General features: G+C 40.0%; 2 protein-coding genes across 2 annotated transcripts in view; both read right to left on the bottom strand.

Moving 5' to 3' along the window:
• The window catches only part of LOC111236561 (nuclear factor of activated T-cells 5-like), a 32955-nt gene extending 32151 nt beyond the window's left edge, over nt 1-804 (bottom strand). Inside the window, exon 1 of the mRNA XM_022765343.1 lies at nt 596-804. Within this exon, the coding sequence (XP_022621064.1) occupies nt 596-668 (73 nt within the window). The 5' untranslated portion in view covers nt 669-804. The remainder of the gene's footprint in view (nt 1-595) is intronic.
• Nucleotides 805-2572: 1768 nt separating this feature from the next.
• On the bottom strand, nt 2573-20093 carry LOC111236571 (polycystic kidney disease protein 1-like 2). The gene is made up of 38 exons (XM_022765358.1): nt 19772-20093; nt 18927-19085; nt 18631-18819; nt 17766-17876; nt 17239-17386; nt 16920-17149; nt 16556-16841; nt 14540-14651; nt 14308-14449; nt 13939-14136; nt 13493-13635; nt 13186-13365; nt 12925-13062; nt 12175-12340; nt 11982-12099; nt 11765-11885; nt 11178-11306; nt 10863-11088; nt 10473-10663; nt 10143-10373; nt 9415-9516; nt 9094-9272; nt 8831-8977; nt 8519-8718; nt 8084-8310; nt 7778-7994; nt 7053-7528; nt 6640-6736; nt 6413-6553; nt 6129-6314; nt 5637-5967; nt 5077-5210; nt 4855-4982; nt 4592-4752; nt 3737-3947; nt 3510-3611; nt 3292-3423; nt 2573-3096 (listed from the first exon to the last, which is right to left on the bottom strand). Exons 1-38 carry the CDS (start codon nt 20091-20093, stop codon nt 2932-2934), a joined length of 6876 nt encoding a protein of 2291 aa, XP_022621079.1. The 3' UTR covers nt 2573-2931.
• Nucleotides 20094-22330: the final 2237 nt, after the last annotated feature.

The raw sequence follows: 22330 nt of genomic DNA, 5'->3' as shown, positions 1-22330 counted from the left end.
CCTGAGTTCAGTTCAGTTCAGTTCATTTATTCTACCTAAGAGCTGCCTGAGGCTCCCACACCCACGATTCGCTAGTTTAGTATCGTATAGTATAGTTTTTTTATATATATATATATATTGATGGGCACGCTAGCGCCGCTCTCAGGGACAGTGTGGTGCCTCGTGGGGGGGTCTTTTCAAACAACCCACAGAAAATAGACAGCACTGCTTTTCAGCTGGCAGGGGGAAAGTAAACTGGTCTGACCGGTGTGCATGCAGCTGCCGAGGAGAAAAAAGAAAAAAACAAAAAGAGAAAACAAAAAAATAATAACTTGCTCACTTGCTCCAGGAAACACAACCTAAGGAGTAAAGGCTGAAGAATACCATGGGCATCTAGCTATGTAGAAAAACTCCAAACTATTATCAGCGAGCATGTGACACAGGGGTGGTTTAGAGATGAATGGCAGTGAGGGGGCTGAACACCACCACACACATGGAGAGCTACGGCCAGGTAGGTGGTGAGTTACCCTCAAATTTACAACATCAAAACAATTACGAGAGCGACAAAGAAAGCAACATAAAGTATATACATACAATATAGAGCTGTTATTTTTACCTTTTGAGTACAAAGATCTGGGAGAAGTCAGGTCGAGGTCCCCGCTGAAAAGGGAGATAAAGTCAGAGGGCATCGCAAACCCTCAGACTGAGGAAACCGGACACCCTTCAGTCAGGCAGCTTGACGTCGCTGAGCGATATATATTCTCTCTATAACTGAGAAAACCTTAAAACTTGTCTTCAGACCGCCACGGTCTTTAATTTGACTCTGTCGTTGTAACTGCTTAACTGTGTCCGCTGTCACTCGGCTGCTACGTCCCCCCCCTCGCTCCTCCTACCGCGCGTGTTTGTTGTCAGCAGACGACCCGAGCGGTTCACTGTGGGAGCCACGCCCACACCGATTACGCAATACGTAAAACTTATGTCGGTATTATTTATGATTACGAGTAAAACCTCTGAATTGTGCTTGAATGTGAACAATTAGTTTAAACGATTTCATAATTATGTTACGTCATCCATAAAAAATCAAGTTAAACGGAATATTCATGACCAATGATTACACTACAAGATGTCTCATCAACTTCCCTTTTAAACCGAAAAGAAACTTCATTCATTCCCTTAAGGGATAGAGTTCTCCAAAACTGAAGGCCTTTTTAGGCTTATATTTGTGGCACTGTCTTTTTAAATAGATAACATGACTGAAAAATGGACAAAGAAGATACATACATTCAAATCAAACTTGCTGAAGCACTTCTTAAATGAATGCTATTCCCTCTTATGTCTTTTCCAAAATAGCTGGCCTGAAGTTCCTTTTAATCTGAAATTATGATATTTCAAAAATCCCCATCAAATTATCAAACTTTTATAGGCAAATGTTATTCTCACGGTCTCTTGTCAAGAGGCACATTTTATACCAACAGATGGTATGGCCACAGAGCCCTGCTGTGACTTAATTAAACGCAAAAGGTCAAAGCCCAAGCTTAACTTGTTGAGTTACAACAGGCCCTCAACACCTCACCATGCACCAGTGTATTCAGGTGTCCTTAGAATTCACCCTCCCCCCCCCCCGCCAGTCTCAGACCGATCCGTCTTTTCTGCTCTGCTGCTGGCATTTGTTGTCATTTGACCTTTACACTTAGTTATCACTATCACTCTATGTTACAGATCATGTACTTTCATATTATAAACTTACACACAACACCTGCACTCTACAAAGTTAGACAAACAGAAAAAACACAGAGAGTCAGAAACAACAGATCAAAAACAATGATCGATCACAATTGATTTTAAGATATTCATCACTGAAACTTCTGCTTCCTTCTTAGTACAGTGGAGTTTAATGAATTTGATATTGTTGTTCTAAAAACATAGATATAACAAATCACACATGAGGTATTCTAAACACTTTCAATGTATTGGGGTGGCAGCAGAAGACTTAGTGGCAAACAGCTCAAAACCGCAGCACATCAGACTAGAAACACACTATACCCGACAGTAATCTGATGCTACTGATGATGATATTGGTAATTTGACATACTTGGTAAAAGTAAATCAGGCCCCCCAATAAATTTAAACATCTAGCTCATCACCTGCTCAATTCAATTTCAGTGTACATTATAGAGCCACAGGTGAATTGTAAGAACAACAGACTGAAATGATTAAGGGCATTAAAGGGCATCTGGCAACAGACATCAAGTGTGAACTGATGTTTATGGTTCACATCCCCTGATTTTATGTATTTTGACTACATACATACAGTAAAATGGTATCTTGTTGAATCTAATAACATCTGGTGGTAGTAGAACTATAAGCCTTGAGAAATTCATAATTGACTACGTATTCATACTTTCTTGTGAGAAACATAATGATAAATGCTGAATGTTACTACAGTATCCACTACTGTACATGGTTGACAAATTCAAGTTAAAAACTTCAGGAAATTAAACATACACATATAAAGTGCATTGTTTTACAGCAGTTGTTTTTTATAAGATCAGTCAGATTGATGCAAATACAATGTTTTACTTGTCTCCATTATTTATTATTTTGTGGAATAAAAATATTGTACATGATTTAGTCACAGAAACACACATTTATTTGTTTAACAAATTATACTGCAGTCTAAATACAGTGCCTCACTGCACAACATAATGACTATCCTTAGTTCCTGCTTTCTGTCTGTGTCTTAGCTTTCTCTACAATAGAAACAGATCTGCAGTAGTGGAGAGAAATGCTAACAATTTATAGACTTGCAAGGGTTAATATTCTGTTACAAAGCAACAACATGTCGGTTTGCATAAAACAAGCATACTATGGCAACAGCAAAAGCAATAACTGACACAAAGCATTCTGGACATTTTATAATGTTGAACTTATGTTTGATTGTGGTGTAACATCTCAGCTCTCATGAATATTCCCAGAAGAAATGATCAATGTTGTTGAAGCAGATGAAACCACCGGCCTCTCAGTCAGGCTGTCGCCCCCTTGTTTCTTACATTTGAGTCCGAACAAACCGCAGAGTTTCATCAGCATCAGGTCCACAATCTCATCCTCTTCTGATGGCTGTTAAGAAGAGAGTAATATATATAACTCAAGGAGTGTCGAGCCATCTGAGGCTGTCGCTGTAATAGTAAGGGCTTACTTCTTCTGCATCATGTGCAGTATATTTTCAGATACTGGTCACAGTTGGCTGCTATGGCAAGTCTACACTGACATCAGCAACATTTAGACACCTCAGATTCAGCATGGGTGGGTTACCTTGTGATGTATCTGCTCTTGACTGAATGCCACCAGGATGACAGAAATGAAGAGGTTCAGCACCACAAAGGTCATGAACACAATGCAGGACCCGATGAGGAAAGCACCAAGCACCGGATTATAATTCAGAACCTGAAGGGTGAGGAGGAAGAAATACACTTAAGAAGGGTCTGCTGTCATAATCTGCTGCAGTAGAATTATAGCAGTCTCATACTAACCTCTTCGTAGTTAAAAATGCCAAGCTGCAGGCTGATGATGGTCTGCGCAGCATCCAGCAGGGTCCGGTAGGAGTATAACTTCCACCCATACATCAAGTTAGACTGAAAAGTAGAAAGTTCATCTTTTGTGTCAATAACCACCTTTTCAATGAGTTCTATTTCACAAAGCATTGATAGAAAAATATTTAGTGGCTCCAGCAGCATGTTGAGTGTGGGAAACTCCTCACAGCAATGGAGTAGGCCAGGAACATGATGGTCATGACCACCAGGAAGCCTGAAATATCAGTCCAGGCCCGCTGCAATGTGGATGTGATCATGTGCAGCTTGGGGTTCAGTCTCAGCAGGTGCCACAGTTTGACTGTAGCCAACAGTACTAAGAAGGCAATCAGATACCCCAGCACCGCGTCAGCCTTGGCCGTCTCATGAAAGCTGGCGTATCTGGAGACAGAGCGTGAGAGTAAAGAGCCTTGTTTTAACGACCAAATGAGAAATTTTATTTGCACAAGACACTGTTTCTATTTTTGCAAAGAACACATATTAACAGTTGTTTTTGTTTTTTTGTTTTTTTCTGAAATGATGTAATTCAACTAGCAAATATGAAAGGTGGGTATGTAGTCAGTTAAAATTAGGATTTCAATTTTCTCGATGGGGCCTTATATATGTTGTCAGGTAGATACATATAAATATATTGGATATAATTATAATTATATTGTATACAAGTTCTTTCATTATCCACCAGAGTATAGTAAGTACAACAAGCTGTTTGCACACAATTTAAATATACAGTATATCTGACTAATATTCTGTGTCAACTAAAATGTGCCACACTTGCCACGGTCAGCTGAGTGTCGGTCAGTGAGTGTTGCTGTTTACCAGAACCAAAAAAAATAGTTACTGCATACTGGTGAAATGGAGAAAAAAAGCTTTGCACAGAGCATCTACTGTACTGCAGAGAGGATGAGCTGGTAACTACAAGATGTAAATACAACCAGAACAAATAAAAAAGCAAAATGTACAACATGTTCTAAATGTTAAGATAAGAAAGGCCTACTTGCGTGAGTTGTGTTTTTCTTATTGCTTACTGGTCTCTGTGGTTTTGGTAATAGTCCATGTCCCGATTCCCCAGTAAAGTCCTCTTGATGAAGACAGACAGCGCACTCCAGCTGAGAATGATGATCGCCAGCTCCAGCAGGTTCCACTTACTCTTGATATAATCCCATTTCTGCTGCTTCATCAGTTTTCCCTGTCAGGACATGAGAGGAGCCTGTATCAGATGATCTGGTGAGAAACTACTTTACGTGTTATTACTAGTAGTAGTGGTAAAGTACGAGTAATGAATGTACACCTGAACAAACATGTAGTAAATGATAAAGAGGAAGTAGATGGCTTCAGAGGCCATGACAAAGATGTGAAGGCCGCCGGTCGACTGGTAAAGGCGCACACTCTGAAGCTCACTGCGGAACTGCAAAGCCCCTGGAGGAAACACAACATTACGGACAACATGGTCCTTATTAACAGTCGAGTTAGTGTGCAGCTCTCACACAGTGGATGAACAAGCACCACTCACCTACGGCTGTGGTCTCCAGCATGAGTGTGACAATGCAAAAGAGATTGACGTTGGCATTGTACACAGTGAACTCAACAAAGATTGCTTGGGTGTACACATCAAACCAGGTGTTGTCATGAAGGTACTGAAGGGATCTGCAGAGACACAGATAAATAATATCATTTATGCATGACTCAGGACTAACAGCCATGACAAGAGAAATCCTGAAGCAGCATTACTGGTTTCACAAGAATCAAAGCAACACAAGAAGTTAAAGTATATCATTTACATTTACAAATCTAAACACACAGTACAGAACCAATGTGACAATGATTTCCATTAGTGGTTGACCTGTTGATTGTTTTATGATAAACTGGTAACCTATTTCATCTATAAAATGTGAGATAGAAGAGAACAATGTCCATTGCATTTTCCAAGAGACCAAGATGATGATTTCTAATTGATTATGAGATTAGTCAGTTACTAAAATCTGTCAACTAATCAATCCTTTCAGTAATAAACATCTTTATACCATCAACTGAGGTAATTTCAGTGGGTCCCTCATGTATTCAAATCCCTACCTGCTGGAATTTGATAAATCGGGCCCCAGATCCACCACAAACCCCCCTCCTCTGTAGAGTTTCACACTGCCCCAGATGGGGTAGGCCCTCAGTTTACCCTGGGACTGGTATGTCCACGGGCTGTGGGGGTTCAGTGAGGTGTTGCCTCCCACAGAGTGGCTCCAGCCTGGACTGTAGGAGCCCATGTCTTCCAACTCCCACGAGTACGGAGCGTGACAGTCCGGCACAGACTGCTGCATGGAGCGAGCAACATGGCAGGAGTTTTTCTTCACCCTCACCTGGCGGAGACGAGCGTTACCCACCAGCTTTGAGTTTCCGTCTGTGATAAATCCTGTGGCACACAGATGAAAGAACGTATTCATATTTATTCATATACATACTCTATTTTATGTTTTCCATTTTTGTCATAAATAGAAAAAGATTGGCAAATGCTGAAGGGGAATTATGCAAATAAATTGTGTGTGACATTCAATAACAACACAAGATACTGACCTGGGCGCTCTCCAAACAGGTTGCTCAGAAGAGTTGTGTTTGCCCAACTGAACACATCCTGAATACTCATACTGTCAGAGATCCCTTTGCTGAAGCTCTGTCGAATGTGTTGTGTCAGAAAGTAGGCGTTGGGGTCCCTCTGACCATACGCCACCAGGAGCAACATCCACATAAATCCCATGTAGGCTGTATCACAAGTAACAGTTACAAATTATCTTACATCAGCATCTCAAACTGTATTCAGTTGCTTTTGATGTTGTTATGTATCAAAGCGGTTCTCCTACCAAGAATCTCCCCCATGAGTGCGAAGACTTTCTGCTCTTTAATCATGTTGTTCCTAATCCTCTCAATGTCAGTGGGAGGTGGTGGCTGATAGAAACTGCACGTGCTGTCTCTTCTGGCTGCCCGCAGTGCATCAGGATCATCTGAGGGAGGAATTTTGTACTCATTTGTTAAGATGTTATCACACAAAACAATGCAACAAAAATGGGAAATGAGACAAAAAACATGCCTGCATCTCTGAGACTCTCATCTATCTGAGGCTCTCCGTACTCCTCCTGGTCAACTTTTTTCAGAACAAGAGCAAAGAAAGCAGCAAAACCGAGAACCTGTGACAGAAGATAAAATAATGTATGAATCACTACTTCAATTTTAAACTTAAAATTTTGGCTTAAATGAATCAAATCTCTGGTAAAAAAAATTATCAAATTTCAGACAAATAATCTCCTAATTTGTCTGTTGTGTTATGTTTCAGTAAATATATCATTAATATAATCATCAGCATAATAGAATTTTATTCAGTACAAAAAACTGCACATTAAGCTCCACTTATATATCAGTTAATGAATAGCTTTCTTAACACGTAACATTTGCAGTGCTATCCCTGTTCCGCCTTTACGTTGTGATCACTGTAATGTTCTTCACCTTCAGAGGTTGGGTAATAAAGAGGCTCTCAAAGAAGGAGACCACCATGGAGATGAGCCAGCTTATAGAGCGCTCTTTCCCGTACGTCAGCCCATACATCATGGTGAAGTATCCTGAAACACCACTGGTTGCAATCACCAGTATCCACCCAACAAAGACGAACCACCATGGCAGCCCTCCTTGGCAGCACTTCTTGGCGGAGTCCCCATTGTTGACGCTCTCTTCTGGACTGGGGCTGCGGTCGAGCTGGTCTCCATCCAGGCTGGAGGAGGGGTGGTGGCGCTCCAGGAGACCCTTCATTCCTTGAACTTGCTGCATGGCTCGGTTGTAGCTGTCTGGGTTCGGGAAACGAGAAGGTCCCAACAGACCCATCTCCTTCTCAACATGACGCAGCTGCCTGTACAGGTATCGGCTGTTGTTGCTCTTCTTCTGAACTTCATCTGAAGTCTTCTCAGGGCTCCCCCACAAACTGTTTTCTGTCCGTGCAAAAATCAGTATTAGTCAGTTAGGATGTCAATTTAGACCAGTGACAATATGACACTATCATCAGATTGGTCCATCATGAGGAATTACAGGGGAGTTTGGCAGCTTCATAATTTGTATGTAAAAGAATAAATACAGTTTGTTTTTTTTCCCTTATAAGTCTGGTCCTCCAAATGGACCGGCCAATGAAAATCATAAACACATCATATCAGGAGCATTGTGAAGGTTGTCGTGCAGTTTACCTTGCAGACTGACTGCACCTAAACTGAGGATCATGGAGCGATCCCTTTTGGAGGCGTCGGTGTAGAAGTCTCCAGCTGCTCGGTTCTGCTGTCTGATGATGTCCTCCACCAGAGACAGCAGAGTGTTAATGTCTGCCCGCTGACCAGGATGGAGCTCCTGATGGGGCAGTGGACTTTTCATGGCCTTTGCGAGTGACTGTGCAATTCTCTTTATGTCCTAATGTAGAAAGCACATCAAGTTCTTCAGACACAGAGAATAGAGAATTAATTACTTCCAAGTTATGTTCAGGCTACCTGTGCCCTCACCTTGATCACAGTGTCTGGTGTGATGTCCTTCAGCTCCTTCTGCGGGAAGGAAGTCTGTGAGGGAGAAACTCGACCTGTCTTCCCCTGTTTGGACACATCTGTTTTGCTGGTTTTCTCCCGAGGACGAGTGTTTCTGAAGATACTCACAATAAGGAGATTGATGGGAAACATGATGATTGAACTCTGAATTCCGATCATAACCTGTTGCCAGGTGAACTCGATGTGGCCTGCAAAGTAAAGTGCTTCTTTAAATCGACTTTAAATGGATGTGATTGAAGGTCAGGTGTTTTTAGTTACTCCATACAGCACCACTGTTTCAGATATACGAACATTTCGGTGCGCCAGGTCATTGCCATGCAACAGGGGTGGATGGGGGTTTATATTGTAGTTTGTTGTTTCTTGAAAGCTTTGAATGATTTATATTTTGCTACCTACCCAGGTCCATGGTCTGCTCAGAGGGGTCTGTCGGTATGCCCCAAAACATAATGCTGGTCAGCATAGTGCACAGCAGAAGAGAAAAACAGCACGACACTCGCTGCACACGTGTGAAAGTGCTGCAGGGAGGTCGACTAATGACGGAGAACCAGATATGACCGTCGCGGAAATCCTTGGCTGTCTTCATGAAGAACAAGTTACTTGAAAGTGTCAAAGAAAAATATGGACAGATTAGAAGAAATAATAATGTGATGTAGAATTATGTCTAATTTCTTGGTAATGTGTCTTCATCAGATCAGTAGCAGGTCTCACCTAAACCTCTTTAAATCCATCTCTGTGGCTACTGGGAAGACCTTGTCAAGAGAGCACTCTCCCACATCTACAGCCAGCCAGGAGTTACACAGGAAGTGCCATTTCTGACCACTCTCCAGATCCTGCACCATCACTTTGTTGATATACCTGTACATAACATCTATAATCATCGAATGTGCTCATAATAATGATAAAAAACTCAAGCTTAACTTTAATTTAATCTTCTTTGGTGTCACATGAGTCTCTTGCTCCCTAACCCCTACCATGCAGGGTGTTCTCCCGAGTTGTCGTGCCACAGTCTGATGCTCTGTAGATCTCCAAGAGAAAAGTGTGTGGTGAGCAGGAACATGTCCACCCCGCCCCTCTCAAACACAGGTTTCTCAGGGTCTGTCAGGTGGTGGGGGTCACTTTCTCCCTCGGTACCCAGCAGAGTTATTGTCACCTAAGACAAAAAAAAAAGGTCACTCAAGATGAACAGAGATGTCTAGAGTTGTCAGTGTCAGCGTCATAAATGTTGTGCAACAGAAACATCAGGCAGGTTTTATTTCTGTGAATCCCTCTAAGGTTTAACAAACATCACTGACCTGAGAGGAGGTGGATGCACCGTGCCGATGCCCGGTGCTGATATTCAGCACATAACGATACTCAGCCAAGGGGTCATTGTCCTCAAGCACTGTTATCTTGACCTTCAAGTGAATGCCAAGACACAGCATTCAAGTATTTAGGTTTTCATGATTATTTATCCAACTTATTGAGGAAATGGTTACATGTGGACGAAATATAAAGATCCAGCCTGACATGATCGAATATTTTGAGGTTGGAGACTGTGAGGGTTACGGAACTTGTGGACATTGAATGTATTAAGACATGTCCTTAATACATTCAATGTATTGTTTGACAAAATGAATGACAAAGACCAACATTTTTGTGGTGATAGAACACATTCATAAACCAAATTGAGAGCAAGGTAGTAACATAAAAAGAAGATGCATACCAGCCAAAAGGTAAACCTGTGGATGAGGTGTGACAATGAATTAAGAATGTGTAGTTCGCTTGGCAAATTTTATAAAAAAAATTTTTTAAATATGGTGGTGAATAAATAGAAAACAGAGATATGGTCATTATCATTGCATAAACCCAGCAGTGAAAGTTTTTTCTTCTGCTTGTTTTAATTTTCTTTGACTATACATAGTAGTTTTCGGCCAATATTGTTATGTTTTATTACTATGTGTCGTTACTATGTATAAGTATTAACAAGGACCGAAATAAACAAACTGAGCTGAACTGGAAAAAGTTCTTTACTGACAATTACCTTGGCTGAGTCCTGGATGTCTTTCCTGCGTGCCCATATAGCTACAAGGAGATAAGCAGAAAAGATGGCCCCCACAAAACACACCACCACAGGATTGTTAGTGAATGTAGCAAACAGTTCTGCGGTGCGTGACACATCCACCAAGTTTGGCATGACAAAGAAAGAGCTGCCAAAGAAAGTCAAGTGGTTACAGAGGCACTGAGTGACCAAAGGCGTGGTGAGTGGACCGACCTGTAGAAAAAAAAGAAAACCAGCCGCTCAAACTTGCTCACTTTCCAAGAATATATTTTGCCGCAACCACTGTGGAGTGTGTGTTACTTCTTTACTCACCCTGCAGCCATCTTCACTCCAAGAAGATTTTGAGTCATTCCAGTATTTGCACTGGGCAGCGATGGAAGTGACAGTGATGGTGGCGTTGATAGATTTGACGCCTGGCTCTACAATGGGCTTCATAACAAGGTAGTGCACTCCAACGTCTCCTGTTCTGTCTTTGGGACTCAGCACCCAGGTATATTTTTCCTCTGTGTTAAAATTACAGAGGTGTTCATGTGCAAAACACACACATCCAGGCTTCCATGTGTTTTAGAAAATTCTCTCATCAGGATATCTATGAATATGTTGTTAGATTCAGTGTTTCTTGAGAGTATATTCTAAAAGTGACTTTCAGCCATATTATGTATGTTACACTATAAAAAGTAAATCCAGAAACTTTAATTTTACCTTCTCTGGAATTCTCTAGAGGCATCTGAGTCTTGGCTACGTAATTCTCATCATTTGGATAATCTTGACATCCCAGGAATAGCATGAAGGAAATGTCTTGAGACAGCTCCATTTTCAGCACCAGTGTTACATCCGGCGAGGGGACGTCAATTATTAATGTGCTGAAATTGGCGAGGTCAAGGACTGTGCTGTTCTCCTGCCCAACGTCAAGCCTTGGTAGGAAAATCTGAAAAGCCAGAAAACACATTATTCTGAACAATCTACCAACGTTATCCAAGATAAAATGACTAAAGGTAGCTCTAAAACAAAAATTACCTCTATCTCGTCAGGTAAGTTCTCAACCTGAATGACAGTACCGTTCACTCTGGTGAGAGTCACAGATCCTACAGTTCCTGTGATGTTTCCTTCCTTCCAAGAATATGGATTTTTCTCAAAGCTCATCATCTAAGAGGTAGAGAACTCAGATTACTTTAAATGTAGCAGACCAGACCTGATCTGACATGGTGTTCATCTACAATTTTCAGTCTTTTTCTGTTGGTTCTATTGTTGTAGTTCATGTCACATTTTAAGTTTTGAAATACAATGCTTCTCTCCTCTATATTCAATGTAATCTCAAAATTACATGTATTGACCCAAGAGAATGCAAACATGAAAAGTAAGGTTGCAGATTTGTAACAGATCCAATAAAAATTAAAATTTTTATGAGGAATGAACTAGTTCACCGTCACATTTTTTCATTGCATAATGGGTGTACTGACCAGTTCAATGCAGAACCCTACAACCACAGTAAACTTGAGAAAAGGCCATAGACACAAGTATGCGCTTCAGCATCTGTTGGCACCTTGAAAAACACATAAATGTTTCTTGTTTGTTGCATTTCCCTCTGCTGTACACACACTTACTCTCACATCCACTGGCTCCTTTGGAGAAACCACATCTTCAGGCAGTCTAGGGAAGGAAAATCTGGACGAGCTGTTCTTCTGGACGTTTATATCTTGCATCTGCATGGTTTCTGGAGACACTCTGCAGAAAGAACGTCATCAAAGCCGTTTCAGTGTTTTAAGCAAACACCAGATTAGTCTCAAGTATGCGTTCTAGCCGGTGTCAGTCATCTCTTACCTGTTAACATAGACACTGATCTGACCAGATTCAATGATGGCAGGGTCTCCATTCAACTCTTTATTATTCAGCAAAGCACTTTGAACATTGTTTATCCCAGTCAAAAGATATTCAGACACTTTTTTCTGAGGAAAAAAATGAAATCTGTTTAGTGAGACCTCTGGACAAAATTGAGCAAAAAAATACATTTAGCGATTTTTTTTTCTTCTTACATCTGATGAAATATTCAAAATATTACTGGCTGCTTCAACTATTGGTGTCGCTGCTTGCATGACTTCTCCATCATCCACTCCGTCCTGATTAACACTGATAGTTTTGAGGGAGGAGCTGAGGTCAACCAGTAAGGAACCTGCTTCTTCCTGGAGAGGAAACACAGAAACAGAAGAGATTAAAGTTGATCTGTGTCCAACTTTCAAAGGAGCTGACACACATCTATTACACAAAGAGCAACATATTTTATTAATGACTTATATTCATTTTATTTACATCTGAAATTACTTTCAGGCTGAGAAAGGTACTTTTAACACTTTTAAATAGCCTCTTCTGCATGTTACAGTCAAATTCAAAAATCAACTACGACATTTTTTTCTTTCCTTGACATGACATTAAATCAGATTTAAGCCTCCACTTACATCGGCTTAAAATGATGAAAAAATGGTTTTAAGAAATCATTTCTACCTATTAGTCACCATAGTATATCTAAATGTTAAAGATGCAACATTGTCCTTCACTAAAATGTTTAGGCTAAGAGACAATTAAGGCTCCAAGTGTGCAATTAATGATGACACATTGTGCATTGATCTGTAATTACTGCTAATTAGTATAGAGTATTGCTATGGCCTGTGAACTAACAGCCACCTGCACAGCACTTTTAGCATTTGGAGATTGAAACCAATAAGCAGGATTTTAGATTCTGTTGCTGAACTGATCTCATGAACTGTACTTGAGCAGCGGGACTGAGTTCATCTGAGAGCTGGGTGAGTCCAGCCACAGCTGTGGCCGTCACTTTCACTTCCTGAGTTGTGTTAGTGGGGGAGTCCGCCAGCACAGTGGTCATTTTGGTCAGCATTTGCTCTCTGAGCTGAAAGAGGAGGAGGTACAGATTAATCCCACGGTGCTCTCCACTCACCCACAATGCAAGCCTCACGAATATCACAGCAATATATTAGCCTCAACTGTTTCAACATCGACCGAATAAAGTCACCTTCGTCCTCGCATCCCTCTGATCTTGGCCAGCCTCTGTATTCAGCATGTCAGAAACTGAAGTGAATATTTGTCCGAGTGCCTCACCAGACAGCAGACCTTGCTGCTCTAAGTGAGCCACAGTATCCTCTACTGCAGACTGGAGATCCTCCACTGACGCACTGGAGTTACTTTTCCACACCTTAAGGGGAAGAAACAATTAATCAGATTTATTCAAAGTCCTTAAATTAACGGAACACGTTCCAATTTTGATTTCTCTAATCCTCCTTCTTTCTCTAACAAACGTGATTTACTGGCAGACAACAAACCTGAGCAGTGACAGTTGTGGTGGCTTTCTTATATGCATTTTTCACGGTCACCACAACAGACAAACTGTAATTGTTGTTCTTATCTCCAAGAGGCAGGAGGACAGATTTCACCTCATTTGCATTGCTGCAGCGCAGATGTTTGCCTTAAAGACAAAAGAGACAATTTAGTTAAACTGTTGTAATGATTTCTTGATTATTTATCTACACACATGTTGTTAAAGGAGCAAAGCATCAAAATTAATCCCAGGTACAAATCTGTACAGCAAAACACATGTTTGCAATGGTAGGCCAGAGTCAACTGATCCTCTTTATTTTCTTTTTTGGTTCATGCAACCAATTTAAAAAAAGTTTAAATTCCTGTATCAATGTATAAATCCACTTTGTAACAGAGCTTTATGTTTATAATCTGAGTGACATAAAGGGTTGACAGCGCATCACATTCTCACCTGTGTCAGTTTTGAAGCAATAAAAACAGCCTTCAGAGCAGAAAGAGCTTGGTTTGCAGGTAATGTCGAAAGCATCAAGAACAGTTCCCGATGTGGGAGAGATGCTACATGAGGGGGGGCTGGAGTCTGTGGGTGCATCAGTTGGCTCAGGGCCTGGTAATGGAAGAGTGTACTTGGCAAAACCTGGCTTCTTCTTGCCTGTAAAAAAAGAAAACATTTTTAAATCACTATGTCAGTTTTTTTTTATTGACACAAACTTGAAAACTTTACCCCTTATTCATTCCAATCTTATCATGCTATGGATTACCTTAATACCTTGGAATTCTGTAATAAAAGAAGTTTATGCGTGACTATGGGATGAAAACACACCGTAAGCAATCACACTGATGTTTTGCAATGTGTGCCTCGAAACGTTCAGATGCTGGCTGTGTACAGAATATTCAGTGCTGCCGTCCTGCATCTCAATAGCTGGCCTCCTTCCTGCGTTGGAGTAACACTTTTCAAGGTCACCCTGGCAAAAGATTATCAATTAATACTTGTTTGACACAGTAATCTCATCTGCTAAACTTTAAAATCGACTGAAGTGCTGTCTCAGACTTACCGTCAAAGGTCTGGGGTCCTCAATATACCAGACTACGTCTGGACAAGTTGTCACACAGCTCAGTCTTAGCTTTATGTGGTCGTTCAAATTCACGGAAGTGCAATTATCACAACTGCAAGAATGAAAGGAAATATATAACTATAACCTATTCCAGTAAAAAAGTCTTTATTGCAGAGTTGCTCAATCTTTTGTCACGTCTAGTCCTTAAATTCTAAAAGCATTAGATAAAGATTTAAAGTTGCCAAGTTGAAATATTATTAACTCTATTATTGCAGCATCAAATATAATATATATTGTATGTGTTGCGGTTGAGTAACGTGAATATAATCAAATTTGGAATTACTTTTCCTTAACTAACAGTAATTCTTACTCTTGCAAACTGCCTGCAGAATCATTATTTTGAACATATTTTAGTGTTTTTTTCCTAAATGCTCTCATTTTACCTGATGGTGACATCTGTGAATTCTTTTGGAGCAACAGTGATGCACTTTGAAGCTGAAGCGAGGCCAACCCATTTCCTAAACCAGGTCGCTCTCCTCACAGTTAAAGTGTATTGGAAAAATTCAAACGGATTTGGAAGACAATCTTTTTTGATAACATGAGTTTCATTATTTGTTTTGTTTCTGCATTTGCAGTTTCCTTCTGTATGGAAAAAAGCAGAGGCAAAACTTTAAAACAGCACTTCAACAATAAAGAGATTTCTGTTGTACAAAGATACATGTCATGAATGACAGTATATTTATAGCATATTTACAAGGGATGGACAAAATAACAGGAACATAATGCAACCCAGTAGATCATCACCACCAACAACAACCTCAGAAACTATCATACAATTGAATCAATACCTATTTGACACTGTGTGTGTACATGTGCATTAGTGTCCCAGCTATGATCATGTTTTTGGAGGTATTGTGTTTGTTGTTAAGATGTAATCACTTCCTGGCTTCAGACATCAGGAAAAGTGCTTACCCTGGTTTTGCAAAAACAATATACTATATAGTAATATACTAGAAAACCAGAAGACCTTAGGCAGGTGATGATTATGGTTCATCCACACTGAAATGAAACTGAAAATCTGACACCAGTAATGCTGTAATGATGCTTCTATTACTGGTGATTGGACGGGGAAACCAAATCCAGCTGTGTGAAAAATACAGCAATGCACGGACAGCCAGGGGCTAAGCTGGGAATATCCTCACCTGCTGAGGGGACTCAGTACAGTGATCTCAAATGATCTGGATTTATGGTGCGCATGAAAATGTTCTTACTGCTGTAATAAAGTTTCATTGGTCATCATAGGTTATTGTTTTGGATTGTCTATGTTCTTCTAATCCTGTTCACCCCCTGTAATTACTTAAATCATGTTTTAACTGGTAAAAACTGGTCAATGAAGTGTTGTACTTACTACATTTCCATTCAAATGAGAGCCCTTCGCTGGGTAATGATTCAGTTCCAATTACACTCAGTGTGACACTGTGAGTGTAGTCGACCAAAGTGTCAGGAGTAGCAATTATTTTCAAGTCAGAAGAGTTGTCGACACTCATGTTACCTGTCTGTAGATAAAAGCAAAGTCATTGTTCTGCACCCGCAAAATGCAGATTTATAAACAATATAATATAATATATATACCAATATTCCACATACTGTGTTTCCGTGTTCGCCTGGTGAAAAGTCAGAGTAATTCTTGCAAGCCTCGAGTACGTTCTCTAAGTCCACGTCCACATCAGAGGCCGAAAAGGCATTCACTGCTCGTACTTTAACTTTTAACAGTCCTTTACCAAAAGAATTTGGATTGAAGCATTTTGATTAGCATGATTATTTTCACTTATTTAGAGCACATATTAAACTATAATACATAAACTGTAATACAATATTACATTTTAAGTACCTTCAATTGGGCTGGAAAATGTAAAAGCTTGTAAGTTACTATTGAGCATGTCTCTGGTCTCAGACAAAGTATCCCTGGCTCCAGTGAGATTGAAGAGAAGCTGCACAGGGGCTCCTCGCTCTAACGAAACATCAATGATGATATCCGTGGAGTCTGGACACTCGCCTTCCTCTGACATAACTGAGGCCTGCAGGCCTTCAACAGGCTCCAGCAGACACAGCTCCAGATCAATGGACACTGTGTGGGCTGTAACCCTGTTTGACGCTGCTAGAGTCAGGTTGTGGCAGCCGTGCCCGAGCTCCTCTGCCACACTTGAATTCAGTGTAATGTTGTGGGGTGTAATCCCTCTGTCCACTGAAGAGTTTGCCAACAAATGGTCTTCATGTTGAATTGTGTAGGAAACATTTGTGCCTAGTAACAGAAAAATAAAGGTATCAAATTATTCTGTAATGTTTGAGGAACGGTACCCATGGTGTTATATTGACTCACCTGCCTCCACCATAACCTGAATTAGAACAGGTCTGCCATAAATCGCATTGCATTTAGTGCCATCTGTTGACACATTCCCGCTATAGCACTTGATCACACTAAACTCTCCGACAGGCTGCTGAACGGTTATGGCTTTCTGAGCCGTAACATGCCAGTCGTTGGTGGTGCACTCCACCCCAACCATGAAAACACCAGGACGGCTGAATTTGTGTATAATAGTGCTCTCCATCCTGTGAGAAAGATCAAGTAAAACTTTAGTTACATAAATACAATTCTGCATCTTTCTACAGTATTCAATTGAATGCAAAGTGTTGCTCACTCCTCTGGGCTGTATGGATCAATAATGTGCCCATCTCCAGCATTCAGTGTGCATGTCAGATTTCCCTGAAATGGATGAAGGAGCCACTTCACAGTGATGGTGACATTATCAAAAACGGCCGCCAGTTTACTCATCAGTAAGTGGAGTCCTGAGAGGAAATCACACCATGAAACATTGCTAAAGTATTTATATACACACATAAATAAAACAGTGCAGTTCTCCTAAGTTCACTCTGCTAACTACACCACTGAAGTAATCATTTGACAAGTCACAAAAAGAGGAACACAAAACACGAGTAACATAGTCTGAGGGTCACAACATCAACCACAACTTCGAACTAGTGAGTGAACTACACATATCCTGCATAGATAACCTCTGTAAGGCAATAAAACAATGAATTAAATATAGTGGTAGTTAATGTGGCTGAAGTTATATTGTTCAATCTTCTAATAATGATCTACAGTATTGTTTTAGAGTGTGAAAGTTTATGCACAGTGGAAGTAAAAAGGACAAATTGTGCGTCTGACCGTGTTTGCAGTGGTACTCTACAGACAGGTAACTTCCCAGCACAGGACATGGTTCACCAAAAGAGCTCAGATCCACTGGAGCCTGGCAAGCCTGCAGTCCATGGCAATGGGCTGAAATGACACAGAAGTCCAGTGGGTGACAATGTGTTGCAGATTAACTGGATTATTCAATTTTATTAATTGAGAGGCACCTGATGTATAGTCTTAGAAGGTTTACAAGAAATGACACTGTTCAATTTTCATCCTATTTAATGTAAATAATCTTGTTGGTGTTTGTGTAACGTTCTAATAAAACAGTCTAATAAGCTCTTTAAAGAAGTGTATTAACAATAAGGAGAAACACCAACTGTTTACTTAGTAAATGCATGAACTCTTCCAGCATAACTAATGCCAGACTGATATGAATGTGAGTGTATATTTACCCCAAAGCCCATCTATTCAGCTCCAAGGAGGGGATTGGCCTAATGTCTTTTCTGGCAGTGTAATCCCTTTGTCTGCAGTCACAGGGCAATCATGGTTTTTGTGTTTGACACAAAGCATGAAACCAAAACGTAGTTTGTTGTGATTTTAGTATGTTTATCTTTCCCTTTCGCTAAAGCAGCTTTAACAAAGCGAAATATGTTCCCATAGATTTTACTGTAAATACAAAGATGCCTTTAAACTGAATGTCCCATCATTCATCCTAAAGTACCAGGTAGAACGTTGAATATGTCAAGTAAATAAGGCGTAACCAAATCTATTATACAAATACTTTGGTACTTTACTATCATAGCCACTATTATATTTGCAGAACACTGAAAAGGCTGGTTCTCTATATTTTACATGTAATAGTAATGAAAAAATACTTTCAGTTAATTAATAATACCTGTTACAGAATCTACCACATCTATCCAGCTGCACTCCTCCTGGGAGGATGTGGGTGAGGTTGTAAGTTTGGATCGGCAGTAGTGAATTGTCTTTCGACCGTAGAAGCTGTCATCAATCTCTATAACTTGACCAGAGCCACATTGCAATGTGGCATTTTGTACATCACATGCGATAGATCTCCCGGAATCTGGGAGAAAAAACAAATCAAAAATTTCATAATTACTCTTATATGTAAATAAATCAACATATAGCATAATTTTGAAGCTGTATGTTGATTTATTTAAGAGTTTGTACCAAACTGGCAGATGAAGTTGAGTTCCTGGCTACAGTTCACTGTGGCTTCCCACTGGAAACCTGAATGCCTCAGAATATATCCACAGACTTCTTGTGCATCTGGCATGTTCACCCAGTTGCTGTAGCTGACATCTGAGCCATCCAGCCAAGCAAGGGAACCTGGGGAAGGTTAAAGAAATCACATCAATTAATTTGATCAAATGTCTATTTTGTATTTTTGCTATTCAAGCAAAATTCTGCAGAAGATGTTATCAGTATACAAGGTCCTTCTCTCAGGGAAGTTAATTGTTAAGATGCAATTTAGGGATCATAAAACAACAAAGCAATAGATCACGCTGGTGACAGGGTGAGTGAATGAGAAAGACTCTCTCTTTCTTTCTCTGTGAAGGAAACTAAAGACACCTTTGTAAATCAGGCCACTTGACAGCAAGCCTATTGAGAATATCAAATGAATGAGAAATATCTCTCATTACAGCTGCTGCTTGAGGAAGATATCCAAATGTGCCAGTCTTCCAACATGCGTCATTGAGCAAACACATTTCAAATCTTTACAATGGACGTGTAAGCTGCCTAATGAGATACCATGTGAGTGTGAATTTTGAGATATAATCACTGATCACACAAAGCTCAAATTTGCTGTTTATATTTGCATCAAAGTACTTTAAATGTTGGCTACTAAAAGGGAAAGTTTCAAAAAAACAGAATTCTTTATGAATACTACAGATTTCACTCAAGCTGACCTGTATCACAGCACTCAAATTATCCAACTATCAATATAAACTCACTAAAAATCTATAAAAAAAAAAAGCCATTAGAAATCATGTAGTGTCTACTCTGCCTCTCACCCTCAGTGGCAGCAGACTCGAGCGTGAGGTTTGGGGCAGCAGGTGCCAGCCCGAGCCACCAGTCCCTCTCTGGCTCCAGGTGCTTCTGAAGGAACTGCTGAGTTTCGTCATTCAGGATGAAAGCTAGGTGTCCCCCGCCTCGCTCACACCATCCCTGGGCATTAAGGAAGGACCGCTGCTGACCCACAAACTCGTAGCAGGAGCCGTCAAAACCCTCCTGGTATTCTGGGCAGGATAGAGTCTCTGCATCCTCCTCAGCGTAACAAGTCCAGCTGAGGAGGAGAACCATCAAAGTCAATGAGGGGAAAGCAGTGCTGCCCATCTCTGTATCTGCTGTACACTGCTCTCTCTCTCTCTCTCTCTCTCCGGTAACATGTCTTTAAAGGGTACTGACGTCAGCAGCTCTTACACTAATCAGCAATCACCCATTTCTGACATTAGAATGGCTTCCTTGAGTAGAGCCCACCTTTGTGTTGCGCCCATAATTCTTGTGAACAAACGAAACTCAGGCATGTGGTGAAAAGGGACATGACAACTGTCAACAGCCGCTGATTGCTCCGCTGCCTGCATTACTGTAGGGCTCCACCACCTGCAGAGTGAGATAAGCTTCTCATTCAGACCTGGTCCCACCATGGAAATGTCAATCTGGATTTTACAGGGAACCAGAGGCTGTAACTGTCTAATGGGCCTGATGTTGTTCAGACTGATATGGAAGGTTGAACTAAAAAAAAAAAACATTTAAGTTAAAAAGGTTGCACCTATTACCTTTAAGAAAAAGTTTAATTTCCTAATTTAAAACTATAAAAATGTGTTAGACTGTAATTACTATGATGGGAAGATTAAAAGACCTTTTCATGGCAGACATTTAATAGGAAAAACAGAGGTGTTACTAACAACACTAACAGTGGCTCTGCTCATTTAAGTGTCCCACATGACAGTGAGCCAACATGAACAGCAGATTCAGCTATCATTCATTTTATTATTTACACTTGTACTTTTCCTACTGTCAAAATATCTGCTGTGAAAAAGCTCTATCAGATGTTTAAACTGAGTATTCTGTCTCCTCTTTTGTACCTGACGAACAGCAACTCTGGTCTGAAATATTCTTTATATAATAAAAAAATACATTTTGATATAGTGATGACAGTTTCAATTGCCTTTACGAAGATTTAATTGACAGTAATAACGTTTTTAGACTTAGCACCTTTGTCAGTACACAGTCACTATCAGATTCCATACATTATTTACATTATTAATTAATACACTAATTTACTTTTTCCCTTAGATGTTTAGTAAATAACATATCAGATATTAAAATTGTAAATTTTTAAATATATATGACTCATTGTTTTATGGGTCACCATTATAGCCTATACATGATGAAACATGATACAAATACATCATGCTGTGATCAACAATACTATGATTAAGAATAGACATAACTAAAAGTGTCCCTTAATCAACCTAGTTTCCTTAGTGGTCACTATGGATAGGCGATTTAGCAGGAAACTTAAAGGGAAGGTTGAGGGAAATTTAACTGACAGTTGAGGGACCAGTTCTCTGCTTTTTGCACCTTACTGTTTTGAACATGTTAGACATTTTAGCCTAGTTAAGCTTTAACCATGTCTGAAACCCACTTTCAAATTTGTGAAACCTTTATTTTATTTGTGAAAACATAAAAAGGGGACATCTAGACACATTGGACCAGGTCCAGATCAAAAACCCCTACACTTATACATGTCAAATCTGGGCTAGATTATTGGCTCGAGACCCAAGATTGCTTTTTTTAATTTCCATTTGATTTATTCTGATTGCCACATTGGGCAGTTGCCCAATACTGCCTACTGAGAATGAATTTTTCGAGCTGCCTAAATGCTGTATTTCTGGCTTTTAAAGCTTTATCACACTCCTGTATTGTTTCCTTGGCAGACTGAATTACATCCAAGAGGTTTCCCTTTTCAAGCAATACTCATGTTCTCCACTTCATTCATGATCAATGAACTTCAACATCAACACCAGGTGGCACTAAACCCTCACAATAGTTGAGGGTTTAGTCAGACATGTGTTTTTGGTTACGTGTCGATGAAGTTTGCTGCATGTTCTGTGATCCTAAAAAACAAAAACAAACCCAATCTATCCACGAACTTAATACATCATTGTAGGGAATCCTGTAGTTTAAAAAAAAAATGTATTCATTAATGGATATTGTAATCACAGCTCCCTGCAGCCTGATTAAACGTGTGCTCTTTACAGGTATTTCTCAGAACGCAATCATATTCTGGAAATATCATTTTAATGATTCAATAAATATAAAAAAAAAAATAATAAATTTGATTAGATAGGACAAAAATGTGCAATCTGTAAACACTTCATACTGCAATACATCACTGCTCAGTACAAAATAATACTGCCTTTTGAAATGTTAACAGAGGGTTACACAAGAATGACCTCACAACATCTTTGATAGGACAAACACCACCAATAACATATCTAATCTGAGTATGTCCAGAATAGGTTTAGGTATAATCATTTTAGGAAATGGGGGAAAAAAATCTACCA

Source organism: Seriola dumerili, unplaced genomic scaffold (assembly GCF_002260705.1).
Source record: "Seriola dumerili isolate Sdu_G_001 unplaced genomic scaffold, Sdu_1.0 BDQW01000674.1, whole genome shotgun sequence".
Taxonomy (NCBI): domain Eukaryota; kingdom Metazoa; phylum Chordata; class Actinopteri; order Carangiformes; family Carangidae; genus Seriola; species Seriola dumerili.
This window is presented reverse-complemented; position numbering and strand designations above follow the sequence as displayed.

Coding starts and splice junctions, on each gene's coding strand:
- LOC111236571 (XM_022765358.1), bottom strand. CDS start 20,093: ATGGGCAGCACTGCTTTCCCCTCATTGACTTTGATGGTTCTCCTCCTC. Junction 5,211..5,636: donor GATTTATCAAATTCCAGCAG/GTAGGGATTTGA, acceptor GTGTCTCTGCAG/ATCCCTTCAGTACCTTCATG. Junction 3,097..3,291: donor AAGAGCAGATACATCACAAG/GTAACCCACCCA, acceptor TCTTCTTAACAG/CCATCAGAAGAGGATGAGAT.